General features: G+C 38.4%; 1 protein-coding gene across 1 annotated transcript; it reads right to left on the bottom strand.

The window, feature by feature from the left end:
* Positions 1-8,408: 8,408 nt before the first annotated feature.
* Positions 8,409-13,898, bottom strand: LOC140226231 (uncharacterized). Its single transcript, XM_072306721.1, has 4 exons — positions 13,038-13,898; positions 11,728-11,928; positions 11,209-11,363; positions 8,409-8,763 (listed from the first exon to the last, which is right to left on the bottom strand). Exons 1-4 carry the CDS (start codon positions 13,896-13,898, stop codon positions 8,532-8,534), a joined length of 1,449 nt encoding a protein of 482 aa, XP_072162822.1. The 3' UTR covers positions 8,409-8,531.
* Between the last annotated feature and the right edge of the window lie 1,094 nt (positions 13,899-14,992).

Below are 14,992 nucleotides of genomic sequence, written 5' to 3'. Positions count from 1 at the left end.
ACTACTCCAACCAGTCCCATCAAGCAAATCACCAAGCATTTTCAAGATAGCCATTTCGATATGAAGAGGGCCTAACATCATCACATACTTGTCTTCACCATAGCGCTCTGGGAATCGCCACTGGATCTGTTTCCCAAGGGTATACAAAGGTTGGTCCATCGTCAATACTGGTGTGTTGCTTGTTGGTTGGTATACATGCAATGCATCATTGTTGCAAATGAGTGTGATACTTCACGAAATAATGGCATCAGTGCAATTGTAGTCGGCAGCTTACAGGTATGTTGCATCTGCATATTTGCATGGTATGCAGCCCAAGACATAAAATCACCAACTGAAAGCTCTCCTTCTTCCATCAAAGATAACTGCTTTTCAAGCCATTTGTTCTCATTTCTGCGGTCTTCATCAAACTTGTCTCTATCTGGTCGCATTGGTCCGTACGTCACTGGTGCTTTGAATTCCTTCGGCATGGATGGTGCAGGCAAGATGTTTGTGTATGCCAGAGGAAGAGGATGGATTCGCTTGTCTGTTTCCATGTCAACGAGACCTATCGGGTCAGCATCTGTTCCTTGATTGTTCTCAGTGGGGTGCTGACATAAGGAATGGGCAGTTCCATGAAAAGAGCCAACTGCTGTCGTTGCGCTGGGATTATGATCAATGTTGTCAACCTGTCCTGTCGTGAAAAGATCTTTCTTCAACTGAGGCGGGCAGACTACTCCATCCTCCTCAAAGCGATTGATGATGCCATTAGCGATAGATGATGATATTTTGAGAACCCGATCATATGATATTGACAATCCATTCTTGTGGAGGCTGTCAATCAACTCACGATTTCGTGTCTGCGCATGAACTTTCAGGCCTATGTAAGTCGGTACAGGGACCTCTCTGTCAGCGTTATGTCGAACTGCATCTTTCGTCACACGATTGCCCTGTATGCTATTGAATATTATGAGTTCACTAATGGTTCGAGCTGCTCGTGTCGACGAACCATCTTTTCGGGTCTGCGACTTGATACTCGGACCATCAAGGATCATATTGACCAGTGCCAGCAGTCTGGTAGGAACTGCGTTTTCAGCTGAATCATTTATCAAGGATCCATTGAATTTTCTGCCATGGGAGAAAAGTTGTTTCCTGATAATTAAAGCTGCCTTTGCCAGTTGTAGTGCTTCAGAATCATCATCATCAAAGCATGTCATTTGGATGGCATCTCCGATCGCAGTGCCATATGTCAGGAGAACATCTCTTCCTTGCCTCACAGCTTTCAGATATGGACAATGCAATAGGAGACGCTCTTTCAGGCGGGTTGAATTGACCGTTATCTCTGTATTGTCCGGACTCAGTTCCACCAGGCGCTCTGTGTACACAGAGACAAGGTCGGCAAGACGGAAGACAGGAACACTAGGCCCAACCATCCTCCTTTCATCAATGTATTAGAGATCAGCTCCGCAAGTGCGATACTTTTATGGGACGAGTCGTGACTGTCAGAAGAGCTTTGAAGTCTTGTATTTTTCACCCGTTTATACCTATAGATAGAATGTGAAACACAAATTAATGTAAAGTTTGAAGTCTAAAACATTCTTGAAATATCTGTTCAGAATTCAAATATTCTTTTGAATCAATTCATAAATATATAAAACAAACATACAAAAGCGAACACACAATTTTACATGTTTTTATTTATCGATGCCTAAGCAACCAAAGGAATTTTGCAATTTTGTGCTGGGAGGGTACAAACTTTTATATGTTCCTTTAAAAAAAAAACAAATTTTGATATCATATTTTATATCACCACCACACAGATCTTTGATACGATAACGCATGTATCAGCATCAAACGATATAAAGCCTGGTATGAAACAAAAGATTTGAGGAAAAGTTTTTACTAATTTTCTAGAATGTTGCTATTTGACCATTAGTTATTTGCAAATATGGTGAGTGCAGTCTCATTTTGTTATGTAGATTTGAACATTTTGGTCGGTGCTAAAAACAAAAAACAAAAAAAAAACAAAACAAAACAAAAACAAACTGATATGCACTTTTCCTATGATCGTAAACTTTGTATTATTATATTTAACTGTTTGAAAGTTAATTTGAAATAATGATTCATCCCACCAAAATACTACAACCATAGAGATATAAAAACATGGCGCATGATTTATGGGCAGTGTCTACTTTTTGTCAATCTAGGCAGTGATCAACATTTAAAACTCTCCATAATCCTTTACCTATATTTCATTGGGCAATGAAACATCAGCACAGGTCGCCCCTCACACCAATTTCTCATAAATCAACGCACCTGTTGTATAGATCCGACAGGCAAGTCTTGTGATACTTTGCATCCAGTGCTATCATATCACCTGGGGCCAATTTAGCCAGGAGTCTTGTATCTTGAAGCTCTGTGGCATACTTTCGAACTGTCTGGTCCATCCCAGTTGTCGTAACATCATGCAATCCTGCAGTTCCAGCTTCTTTATCACAGAACAAACAAAGAGCTTGATCCTGTCCAGTGCAATGGTCGTCTTGAACACTAGTCCGTCTCACTTTAACTCTGCTGCTGCAGCTGTTGCCGCTGTCTGGTTCTAGTTCACGCTTTTCTATTTGCCGATCCAATCTCAAGTCGCTGAACATATTCCGGCAAGTCTTATGCCACATTGCTTTGTTCGTTTGTAATGTCTCTTCAATGCCAGACCCATCATCTAATTGTTCAGGAACAACATTCAAAGGAACGTTGCCTAGTTCTTTAAATTTTAACAGATTTGTCGCGAATGACTGATAACTTGTCCCTTTAGCTTCATGATTCCCTCGCCCTCTACCCTTCCAAGGCTGGGTAAGATATTCTGACGATTTCTCTTGACAGAGAATGCAGAGGGTCCAGTCCAATGGAGGCCGCTTTACTTCAGCCAGTTCGCCAAGCTTTACTAGTCTGAACAGCTTCGACATCATGTATCACACAAGTGCTGCTGGACTGTGGGTAGCATCTGCACATCGGCACACTTGCTAATTGTTGCTATTCTCAACCCTTATCTTCCTCTTGATCCTGGAAAAAAGAAGAAATGGCATATGATAAATCGATAAGCAATAATCATGGTGAAAGACTTGTAAGAATATAGCGAAAAGTGTTGAAAACTTCTCGATGAAAGTTTTAGCCAAATGCAGTGCTGCCAACACTGCGTGAGACATTTTAAATTTTACTTGGCAGGGTGAAACAGGCAGCTAAAACAAAATTTTACACAATGATTTGAATGAAAAAGATGAAGCATACTTCCAACAGCTGAATCAAATATCTTGTTCGTTGGACAATGATATCTATTGCTTTAAAAGTATTCGTTTGAGTGTCAAAATAATTCTCTTTAATACTGGGTGTATTGGCAGGGATCTTTATGTTTTATTTTGAAATAACTTATTTTTAAATAACAAAGGCATTTATTTCAGCTGCTGCAGCTTTTTGGATGGCTTATTTCTAAAGAATAAAGGCATTTGTATCAGCTAATGCAGCTGTTTGGAAAGTTCTGGGCTTTATTCTATTTATTCTATTCTGTATTTATTTGCTTTAGTACTACCTTAGCAGCTAAAATATTGCCTGAATCTTCAAATGTCTCCCGCAATGTTGACAGCCCTGCAAATGCGATATAATCATAGTGTAAAACACGGTGGCCATCTTGGGGTGTATCATGATAGGCTGTATTTCAAAATATAAAAAAAAGAATACGAAAATATCTTTATGGAATGCAATATTAGATTCATCAGTTCCCTCCCCCCCCCCCCTTAAAAAAAAATCTTTTAAATGTCCAGCAAACATATCATACCCCACTGTTTTCAGTTTCTCTTACGCATCTTCGTTAAGATACAATTATAATGAATGAATGCTAAACTTAATTAATTTTGTCCAACCAGAAGTCCATGTCTTCGGAAGAGAGGGTGCTTGTCTTCTTCACTATCTGATGAACAGAAAGAGAAAAAAATTGTTTTCAACCTTTTTTCATGCTTTTCTACATACAATGGAGACCAAAATTAGATAATATTGTATTGAATTTTAAATTAAGATATGATGGGGTTGGGTGTTCAAAGGCTTAACAAAAGTAAACTGTCTATTTTTTATTTTCAATTTTGCTAAAATTCTGCATTAGATGATAGAAAATATGAATATAATTTTGGAATAACATAAGCAATAATTCTCAAGAGATTCATAAAACAATCAATGCCATCTTGTTGAAATTGAAATTCTACAATCGTCTGCTCGGATACCCAACCTGTCCGGACGCTCAAGAAATGTGATAAAGTGATAAGCAATAATCATGGGGAAAGAGTTGTAAGAATATAGAAAAAAAAATTGTTAAAACTTCTCAATAAAGGTTTTAGCCAAATGCAATAAAATCGTAGTGTGAAACACGGTGGCCATCTTGGGGTGTATCATGACAGGCTGTATTTCACACAAGCCCTGTCACAATTACTACAAAGAATACAAAAATATCTTTATGCAATGCAATATTAGATTCATCAACCCCCTTCCCCCCCCCCCCCCCCCCATTTCAAGAAAATATATCATACCCAACTGTTCTCAGTTTCTCTTATGCATCTTCTTTAAGATACCATTATGATGAATGAATGCTAAACTTACCTAATTTTGTCCAACCAGAAGACCATGTCTTCGGAAGAGAGAGTGCATGTCTTCGGAAGAGAGGGTGCATGTCTTCGGAAGAGAGGGTGTATGTCTTCTTCACTATCTGATGAACAGAAAGAGAGAAAAAAAAATGTTCACAAACTTTTTAAGCTTTTCTGAAATGGAGACCAAATTGGGTATCATTGCATTAATAGTATGGGGGTTGGGTGTCCAGAGGCTTAACGAAAATAAATTGTCTAGTTTTTATTTTCAATTTTTGCCAAAATGATGCATCCGATAATAGAAAATATCATGACTATATCTGATTTTGAATAATACTAGCAATAATTCTCAACAAATTCATAAAACAATCAATGCCATCTTGTTGAAATTAAAATACTAAAACTGTCTGTTCGGATACCCAACCTGTCCGGACACTCAAGAACTAGGTATAGTCTACCCTGTATTCTAGAAAGAGAATTGAAATTTCTAGTGTTGCCAACTTGAGGAGGAATAGCAATTGCCTTTGCTGCAACACCATTCCTGTCCTAAATGGATTAGAGTATGTTCATTTTCTACTTTTTTTTTAATGTATTTAAAAACCAAAAGAATGACATTCAAATACGCTGTGCATTGATCTTAAATTATCTTTTATGTATTAACTCCATTGCTTTTTCAGTCCAGGTCTACATTATGGTCCTGATGTAGGTCTAGACTAAGTATAGATCTACATGCTTTTGATTACACCACATTTGTTCTATAAAGGAGACAATAATAGTTGTATTCTAGTGAATCCTTTATTGAATTCACAATTTCAGTGAAATCTATGATGTCATTTTATTCTCGGACCCTATCCTGGCTTCGGCCTTATGTTAGATCACGAACTCGAGGCTAGGCTAGACTACCTAGGCTAGGGCCTAGATCTAATTGAAAGATCACAAAAATCTATGATGGCTCAACATTTTAATTCTCTTCGAAATTACCAGTGGAGACTGCATGCATACAACTTCATTTGACTGTTAAACACTCTTCTGAATGATCATAGATCTATATTTGTATATAAATCTACGTGCAAACACCACTACTGTCACCCGACACAATTTTGACTGGATGGGACTGGTGAACAGTACACCTATTCAACATGGAAACTATTGCAAATACAAGCATTTATCCTGATAAAAAACATTGTTTCATATCAACTACAGCATCAAAATATCATTTTCTACATGAATTAATGCTAAACTTAGCAGAGACTTACCTGAGTAGACTGCCAAGAGATGTGAATAGATGAACAAAACTTTTCACCAACCAGAATGAAGCAGCTGCCCATGTCTCCACAACAGAGGGCGCATGTCTTATTCACTTTTGTGATTCTGAAGAAATTGTTATTACTCTCTTTCAAGGGTTATAACATTTTGATAAAAAAATGTAATAATCACCAACTTTTCACAATCTATTCAGCATACTTCAAGATATTTTTTTGATTTATTTGATGACATTTAGTTGAATAATGATCATTTTACAGAATTTTGCATCTCATGGTAAATCTGCAATTTTCAGAAAAAATGTAAAACGAATAAATTTGCCTCCCATTATCAATAGAAATGCAAATTTAGAAAAAATCTAGATTGGTTCCATTATGCTAAGAATTTAATTTTCTTTAAATTCATACATGTTAAAACATGTTTTACAAGAAAGTTATAAGCTATTTTGTACACAGGTGTTTAACATTTTGGCAGCCATATTGGAATTCAAAATGGCGGCCGCCAGAGGGCGCTATTTTTTTGGATCCATTTTTTTTATGATCCCTAAGTATCATAGATACGATGCGCAAAGTTTCACGCTTTCTTCAAAAAGTGAACGATTTGGGTGTATTTTGGGTCTTAGCCGCTCTACTATAACAGAATCGGGAACATGTAATCAAAACGAAGTCCTTAATATCAAATTCCTAATGGTCAACCAAATCTCACTCGACTGCAGCTTCTGTCTCACGCCTTGTGTGAATGAGAATGAGTAGATGACAGTTTGTGTGTTTCCAAAATAAAGTCCCTCGCCATCTGTTTCTGCTGGAGTTACATTTGTTTGGCGGCGCTTCGCATTTTTGGTGAAGGCAAATCTTTGAGATTGGGGTTGACTCTGAGCAAAATAACCCTAAATTCGATTGCGATTTAACGTGTAAATCATAGCCTCCGAGAAATGGGCAAGTTTGGGTTAATGCATCGCAAAAGCAATGCTCTGTCAATGTGTGTGAAACGACAAAGAAGAAATGACGATATGCAACAACAGCAACACTGACATAAAATTCTTGTGGCCTAAGACCTGTTTATTGCATGAAACGTGTTCACCTAACAATTTTCTCTTTTTTTTTTTCTTTACCTGATAGAATATATTCTGTTCTACAGATAAGGTATATCAAAATCATGCACAATTTCATGTATAGAAAAGCTGAAATGCAAAAAAAAAAAAAAAAAAAACCTTCAGTTTTTCTCACGTTTAGATATTTGATATTTAGTCTACTAAAAAAAAAAATAAAACTTCTTCTTATGAAGAGAGTTCTAGCACTGAAAAAGATGTATCTCTTTGTGCAGCCACTCTCCGGTTACTGTTCAATTCAGTTCAGTTCAGTTCAATTCAAATTTAGTGAAAATGACTCATTTATAGTGAATAACACAATTTATACGATACGTTGAAAAGATATAAGTCTCTAGATACATCGCCGAATAATGTTTGTGTAGGGAAATATTTGGGCCACGTGATCAAAGATCAAGTGAAAATCTCGAAATTTCAAAAACTGGGCCATATCAAGAAAATTACTTAAAACCATTGCCATGATAATTGTTGTATGTAACCACATAGTGATTACGTGATGGAGAAACTAGTGGGCCGTGGGTTCAAAGCTCAAAGTGCGCTTTGTTTATCGAATGTTGATAGAATTACTAAAAACACATTTTGGGTCCGATATCAAGCTGTTGAATAATCACGTCATTTAAATTCTTGGCAATAATGTTAAAATGTCGTTGTTCCACATTGTTAAGATGTATTTTCTATCTATTCCTATTAAGGCAATACTGCACTATGTCGGAGGCTTGCCAGTCACGTATATAGCGATATTTTTAGTATGTTTACAGACGATTTCAAAGCTGCCTGGACTCTTCTTTTCCTAAGTGTTAAAAAGATGACTTAAGAAAGCAACTGTCATAACCGAAAAATCCATAAAACCTCAGTAAGCCTTGGATATTGTATCCTCAACAACAGCAAATACATTAGATAACTGAAATTTATAAATGCAGCAAAATTAGTACAACACACTTAGTAAAGCTTCAGGAAAATCGGACAATCCGATCAAAAGTTTTTGATTCTTAATTTGTTAGTCCAGCTATCCCTTGATGAGCAGCCTGCACCATTTTATGTTGTCATGTATTCCCTTTTAAATTGACTCTTGAACAAAACAAAAAAAAAATCGTGGGTTGATACCCATGGCCTATGTTTTTATACACAAAGCGATCATGATTTTATCACTGTGTCAGAAGTGCTTACATCACATAAAATTAGATTAAAACATACCACGCCCTACGTAATGGCTAACAAGTAACTACATGTACGTACGTAGAAAGTACTGATTTACATTGCATATGATATCATGCATAGAATGATACAAAAACATATGTCTTGCACTTTCAAAGAGTGACGACTTTTGAAATCGCAAGTTAAAGCGAACCCGTGCTGAAGGTTTTAAAAAAGAACAAGAATAAAAAACGTGTCTTAAGGACCAAAGGTGGGAAGTAATAGCAAAGGTCTGCACGCTTTCCAAGTAACCGCAAGAAATGAGGCTGTAAAGAAATGGCTCTCAACATTGACTGTCTTGAAATAACAACACCTGTTATAAAAGACAGTTAGTGTCACTAGAGTCTGCCTACAGCAGCAATAGTTGGTCGTTATCCATTGGCAAGCAATGGCTCCCGCTCTGAACCTCTGTACTTCTCTTTATCACTTCTCCAACCAAAACATCCTGCAAAACAATCTAAACAACCACTGCGCGCTTCATCTTCTGTCGAATCTCCATTCAAGCTTTCTGGCGTGTTACCATGGTTTAAGGCAGGAGCTTCGTGTGATGTTGCAATATAGTCTGGACTATCTCTGGGTTCTTGCACGTCGACATGAGACTTGCTGACATGGAAGAAACAAAATGAATAGATACATTGAATGGAAATCAATCGAATTCATTTCCTTTCCAAAATCAGCAACATTGAAAATTAAAAAAAAAAATACAATTTCTTCATAGAGAGGTACAATAACAAAATGGTATGAACAAGAAAACAGCAACAAAAGAAAAATTGTGCTGTGCTATGCTTATAAACTGAAATCATTTACAATACACTGCAAAAAGTCCGGTGTTAAATAGTGAACACCGAGCTGGTGTTAAATTTTCGGTGCTCATTAATGGTGTTAAATTAACACCCCCGGGTGTCATTTCCAAATTTTAAACTGTTTTTTGAAGAGTTTCTTAGCAACTGCACTTCTTGTTGATTTTTAATTTAAACAAGACGATCAAGAATTTTACATTAAAATACTAGATTTTTGAAAAAATGTGAAAATAATTTTACACCAAAGTAACACCAGCTGGTGTGGTCCCTTATTGAAGCTGGACGGGTGTTAAACCATTGATATTAACACCAACAAGTATCAAATCAACACCATGTGGTGTAATTTTTTAATTAACACCAGTACAGTGTCAAAATAACACCTGGTACAGTGTCAAATTAACACCACGAAGTGTCAGGTGAACACTTTTCAACACCATCACAGTGCATTTTTAACACCTGTGGGTGTGGTCCTTTATTGAAGTTTGATCGGTGTTAGATTTAACACCCGTGGTGTTAAATCTAACACCCATGTTTTTACAGTGTAGCAAAACGCAATCATAAATAAACTACGAGTAAATTATTACGATTAACATGAAAGGCACCACTTGAACGTTTTCCTCGCAAGCAGTCTGGTAGAGCCCTCGTGGCAGAATGAAAGAACAGATGTGACATTTTGAAAGTTTATTGACATTTAAACAAGCAAATATACATGATAACGACAGAAATATGGTGTATACGGAAACATATTTATGGAATACCTACGCAGACTGTGTGCGTGGGTGAATATATTTGAATTGCTGAGGAGTATTGTATTAACCCTCGGATTGATTTCTGTCACATTGCTTTTGCCTTTTACGTAATGGAGAAGTGGTTTGAAAATTCGACAATTCGATAAAAACATGATAGTTCGCGACAAAAAGATAAAATCGGTCAGAGCGTCTAATGTTTGGCAGCATCTACCAAGAATGAAATCAAGGCATGGCTTTACTGTAATACTATTAGTGTAGATGCTGGAAGATTTTATATGATGGAAAAATAAAACGAAACATTAAAACCTGCACACAAGATAAAAGCACAGACGAACACACACACATTTGAACACTGCACACATTATGGTATACATTGGCTATAATTTACATGGCGTATAAAAAATAATAAAGTAATCCAACTTTGGACAACTACTTTTACATAATTGCCAGCGCGTAATGTTGGGTGTGAAGAAAGGCGGACTATTTTACTTTCCATAGAAATCTAATTGTGTTGACAAATGTCATGCGTGACTTAGCACTAGAACTGTAAATACAGCAAAAAAAAAAAAAGTCCTTTTTCCAGGTTTGAGTGTTATCGTGAAGGAACAGTGAATGTCTCACTATGAATGGGCGAGGTCTGTGAAAGCGGTCAAATTAACAGACCAACTTGTCCGACTACAGATTTGTGTTTTTCTTACCTTTATTATGGTACTTAACCTTCAGTATGGCCAGTTGTTGATAACTTGGTCACTGCCAAAAAGGATAACCCATTTCTATTTTCCTCTGTTCATATTTAAGACATGGTTTGTCGAGTTATGTGTTGAGTATGAAATGGAATGTGTGGGTTGGCTTTTCTGGGAATGACTATGTCTGACAGGTGGCCATGCCAAAGGTTATTTACCATGAAATGATAGAAGAAACCCATACCATAAACCCTAAACCAGTAATCACAAACCTGCATTAATAAAGTCTCGCCTAATGTGGCCACTTTCATTGACAGATATCATCCACACAGTGAGACATTCACTGTTCCTTTATGTGACACTCAAACTTGGAAAAAGTGCAATTTGTAATTGTTGTCTTTAAAGTTCATGTACTCAGTCTTGCATGACATCTGTCAACATGATTCACTGGGTATCAATATAAATATAAGGGTTCTTCTTTCCTTTTAAGGAACATTGAGCTTTTCATAGGTGACAATTATGAAATTGTAGCCCTCCAAACTAGATTTTTTTTTGATAAGCACTGTATACACCTAAACATCAATGCATTACAAACAGCCACCAAGTTACACACACAGGGTGGTACACAAGCACAAGCACGCATGATACTAGCCTTTTGTCAAGGCCCTCTCGCTGTATGGTGAAGAGAGCCCAGCTGAGTGGGGTTGCCTGCTGACGCACTCGGATGGGCTCTCTTCGCTCGCCCATTACTGCGAGAGGGCCTTGACAGAAGGCTAGCATGATACATGCGAACGATTTAACAACCAAATTAAAAACCTTGCTATCATCTGCCTGACATCAGGATGGATGGTGCACTCGAGAGCGGTTTTTCCTTGTTTGTCCCGGGCTGTGCACCGGGCACCTTCTTCCATCAGGTACATGACGAAGGCGCGGTCGGGTCCCATTCTGTACTCAGGGTATTGTGACGCAAGCTGTCAAAGTTAACATAAGTAAAGTATGATAACCACGATGACCATACCTTTAGGTGAGAAAAGTAATACAAACTAGCCAACTTCATCCATTTTTAAAAACATAAGGAATGCACGTGGAGAAAAATAGGTTCAAGTTTCGACTTTTTCCAGTGTCACATTGGGAGCACATTTACGGTAGCAACTTTGCACCCTTCAGACCCGTGTCACAATCGAAGCACTTGCATAGTTGTAATTCAAATTTGCGCCTTTCATCGCTGAAATGTGCAAAGATGCACCCTAAAAGTGCACCCAGTGTGATGCTAAGGTGCAAAATTGAACCTTAGTTGTATATAGGGTTACTATTTTGGGGTTCTTAATGTAATACCGATGAAAGTCTTGGGGACATCTGATTGACCATTCGTTTCCCTCCGCACTGCCGAACAGCGAGATGCAAACAGGTCTGTCCATCATGTGACTGGCTGTTGACATCAGCACCCTGACGGACGAGACATTCAATGACCGACAGGTGATTATCTGACGTTAACAGGTGATTTGGAGTGCTCCCTCTACGTTCAGCTTCACGGTCCTTAAAAAAGGCATTAGATATGGATGAAAATGGGATTATAAGTAGCTGAATGAACAATAACAATTGGTCAGTTGATTAAAAGATTAAAAGAAGAAGACAGAACACAAACATCACCGGTAACCTAGTAGATGTTTTTCATTAGAACTCGTCAGAAATAACATACCTATTTGTATCTGTGATCATTATCGCTGTAACTGAACTTGCTTTTTTCTGCACTTTTTCCTCCAGGGAAACACATGAAGAGTTTGTTCGCAAAAACCGATAAGTCCATATTTTGCCAAATGGAGATATTTGCGATTAAAGGTCAAGAAAAATAAAGAGAATAATAAGAAAATTTGTGCTTCTCTTGGCCATAACTTCAAAATAAAACCAATAAAAAAGAAAAGGTATTATTTTGTACTTTATGACAGAGACCATACTTCAAAATCTTCAAAAATGGACTTATCGGTTTTTGCAAACAAACTCTTCACATGAACACAATAATGGTTTATTACGATGAAATGACTTACAAACTGATGTGAATTTATTTGATGGTGGAAAACTTATTAAATGAATTTACAATATTGCAAATTCATCAACCCTATTCTAAAACACTTTGAAACAAGAAAGAGAGACTTTATACAGCTCCGCCGATTTCCTATACAAGTATAATGATAAGGTTTTCAAAAAATGATAATTTTGACGAAAAGAACGTCCTTCCAATAATGCAGCCGTTTCATCAATAAGAGCGCACTTAGTAACAGAATACTGTGATTGCCTATGGTCTTTCAGCCTTCAACTCTGAATGTAATCACCATTATTTTCTTTAGTCAAGGATTAAGTGAAAGCTATTTTTTTTTCGTTGTTTTTTTTTTATGCGTTTTAAAATTTACAGTACAATAATGTATGAATTTGAAGGGCAATCGATCTAGGAGAGCAGTTTCTCTTGAAACTAAATGAAGCTGTGTCGCAATGAGTAAATGAACAAGACATAGTGATATATTCCTGGACTAGGATCTATGATCCTGACATGAGATATGATGGCCTGGCCGTGGTGGTGGTGGTACGTTGGGAGAATCCGCAATACTATAGCGTTTCGGGACGTTTCCTACAACTTTGCATGCACAAACCTCTTCTATCACCAGTGACGAACAGTGCTTGAAGACATCTAGTTGGCCTTTGGTCACGTGATGGAGAGCGGAGCATCCTTGCTTGTCAGTGGCCATGACGTGCACGCCTTGGTCTAGGATGAACCCGACTAACTCCACGTGACCGTAATGCGCAGCCACGTGCATCGGCTGCGCGCCATTCCATTCCGACAGCGCACCGTTATTGCCCTTGATGCGTTCGTCGATCCTAGCCCCGTTCTGCAGAAGGCATTTGACCACGTCTAGATGGCCATTGTGCACGGCGCAGTGCAACGCGGTTATACCGATTCTGGCCTTCGCCGCTACGTCAGCACCAGCGCTCAGGGCGTATTCAACCAGCTCTAAGTGTCCATTCCACGCCGCTAGATGTAACGCCCTCGACCCCACCCACTCCTCGTCTATGTCTTTACTGTCGATAGGCTCGTTTATCTTCGCCCCCTTTGCCAGCAGATACCTAAAGACGTCAAGATAACCACTGAAGGCAGCGCAGTGAAGCGGGGAAATCCCGAACCTGCTTTTCGCTCCGATGGTCGCACCCTTGCTAATGAGAAATCTAATGACTTCCAAATGACCGTTCCATGATGCCAGATGGATCGGGTGGGCGCCTTCCCATTGGCTGTCATCATTGCTGCCGGCACTTCGCACATATTCCTTAGGTTTAGCACCCACTGCGAGCAGGAACTCGAGAACCTCAAGGCGGCCGTTGAACGCGGCGTGGTGGAGAGCCGTCCAGCCGTCGCTGTCTCGCACATTCACCTTGGCGCCCGCCTGAAGGGAATGCCGTACGAGGTCAAGACTGCCCTCTATCGCCGCGGCGTGAAGTGGATACTCGGTGACAGCCATGCTGAGAAGACATTCCACTAATAAACGTCTCGGTGTATTACTAAATGATGTGTTTCAGGTTTTCATATCGGTGTCATGCACCTGTTAGACATACAATTTTAAACATAAATATTGTTTTTTGCATCTATTTTACAGAGTCACTGAATAATGTTCCTTTAGAATAAATAATAAACAACTCAGATACAAATATTGAGTAGGGCGTAATGCCTATAGCTGTCTTCACTCATTTAAAGACAATTTTGTGGTGTCGATACGTCAAGTTTCAGTGTGAAGACACACCAAAGGTCTCGACTGAAATCATGCATACAGCTTACAAGACTAGCTCGCCCTGTCCATTTCACAAGGTCAATCTCAAATGCCAACATGCGTGATACATAGCATTGAAGTGTATACATAAAGCCTACTTTATTATTTCCAGTGTACATTCTATAGAGGCCGTGGCTACACACTCCTGTGTTTATTCACCTACTTGCCTACGTAACTGTAGTGTGTGAGTTGATGTGAGTAGTATACATGCACCAGTTCGCACCTCGTGGAGCAGTGGAGCTGTGGAGCAGTGGTGGCCCATTGCTCATGAATATTAAGGAGCTGTATTCATGAACATGTATGAATATGTATATATTTTAATATATATCAATTATATATGAGAGTGAGATATAATAGTCTGTGAACGGGTGTGGCAATAGCAAAAGTGAATTGAGGAGCTCTAAGATGACCTAGCATATAAATATAATTAGTGAGCTTAATTTATGAATATTTATGATCATACAATTATGTAAATATATGAATTATGTTTGAACATGTGGAGCTGTGGAGAGTGTCTCTTTTGCACTGCCCCATTGTATGGCTGGTGTGGAGTGTATGTTGTGGAGTCGTATGATTTTGCACGATGATATGAAAGGGTAGAGGATATCAGCATATTTAAAGATTATAACGTATGGCCCGGAGATGATTGGCGCGTGAATGGGCGTGACAGTATTATAACGTATGGGATTAAGCAGTTTTGATAGTGAATTGTGGGGCTGTGGAGAGTTGAACTTTGTTCTTCTTCTTCTTCTTCTTCTTCTTCTTCTCGATATGGATTACATGGCTAT

This window comes from Diadema setosum, chromosome 3 (genome assembly GCF_964275005.1).
Source record: "Diadema setosum chromosome 3, eeDiaSeto1, whole genome shotgun sequence".
Lineage (NCBI taxonomy): Eukaryota > Metazoa > Echinodermata > Echinoidea > Diadematoida > Diadematidae > Diadema > Diadema setosum.
Note: the sequence above shows the minus strand (reverse complement) of the source record. Positions and strands in the feature narration are given on the sequence as shown.

Coding starts and splice junctions, on each gene's coding strand:
- LOC140226231 (XM_072306721.1), bottom strand. CDS start 13,898: ATGGCTGTCACCGAGTATCCACTTCACGCCGCGGCGATAGAGGGCAGT. Junction 11,364..11,727: donor TGTCCCCAAGACTTTCATCG/GTATTACATTAA, acceptor TAACTTTGACAG/CTTGCGTCACAATACCCTGA. Junction 8,764..11,208: donor GTCAGGCAGATGATAGCAAG/GTTTTTAATTTG, acceptor CTTCCATGTCAG/CAAGTCTCATGTCGACGTGC.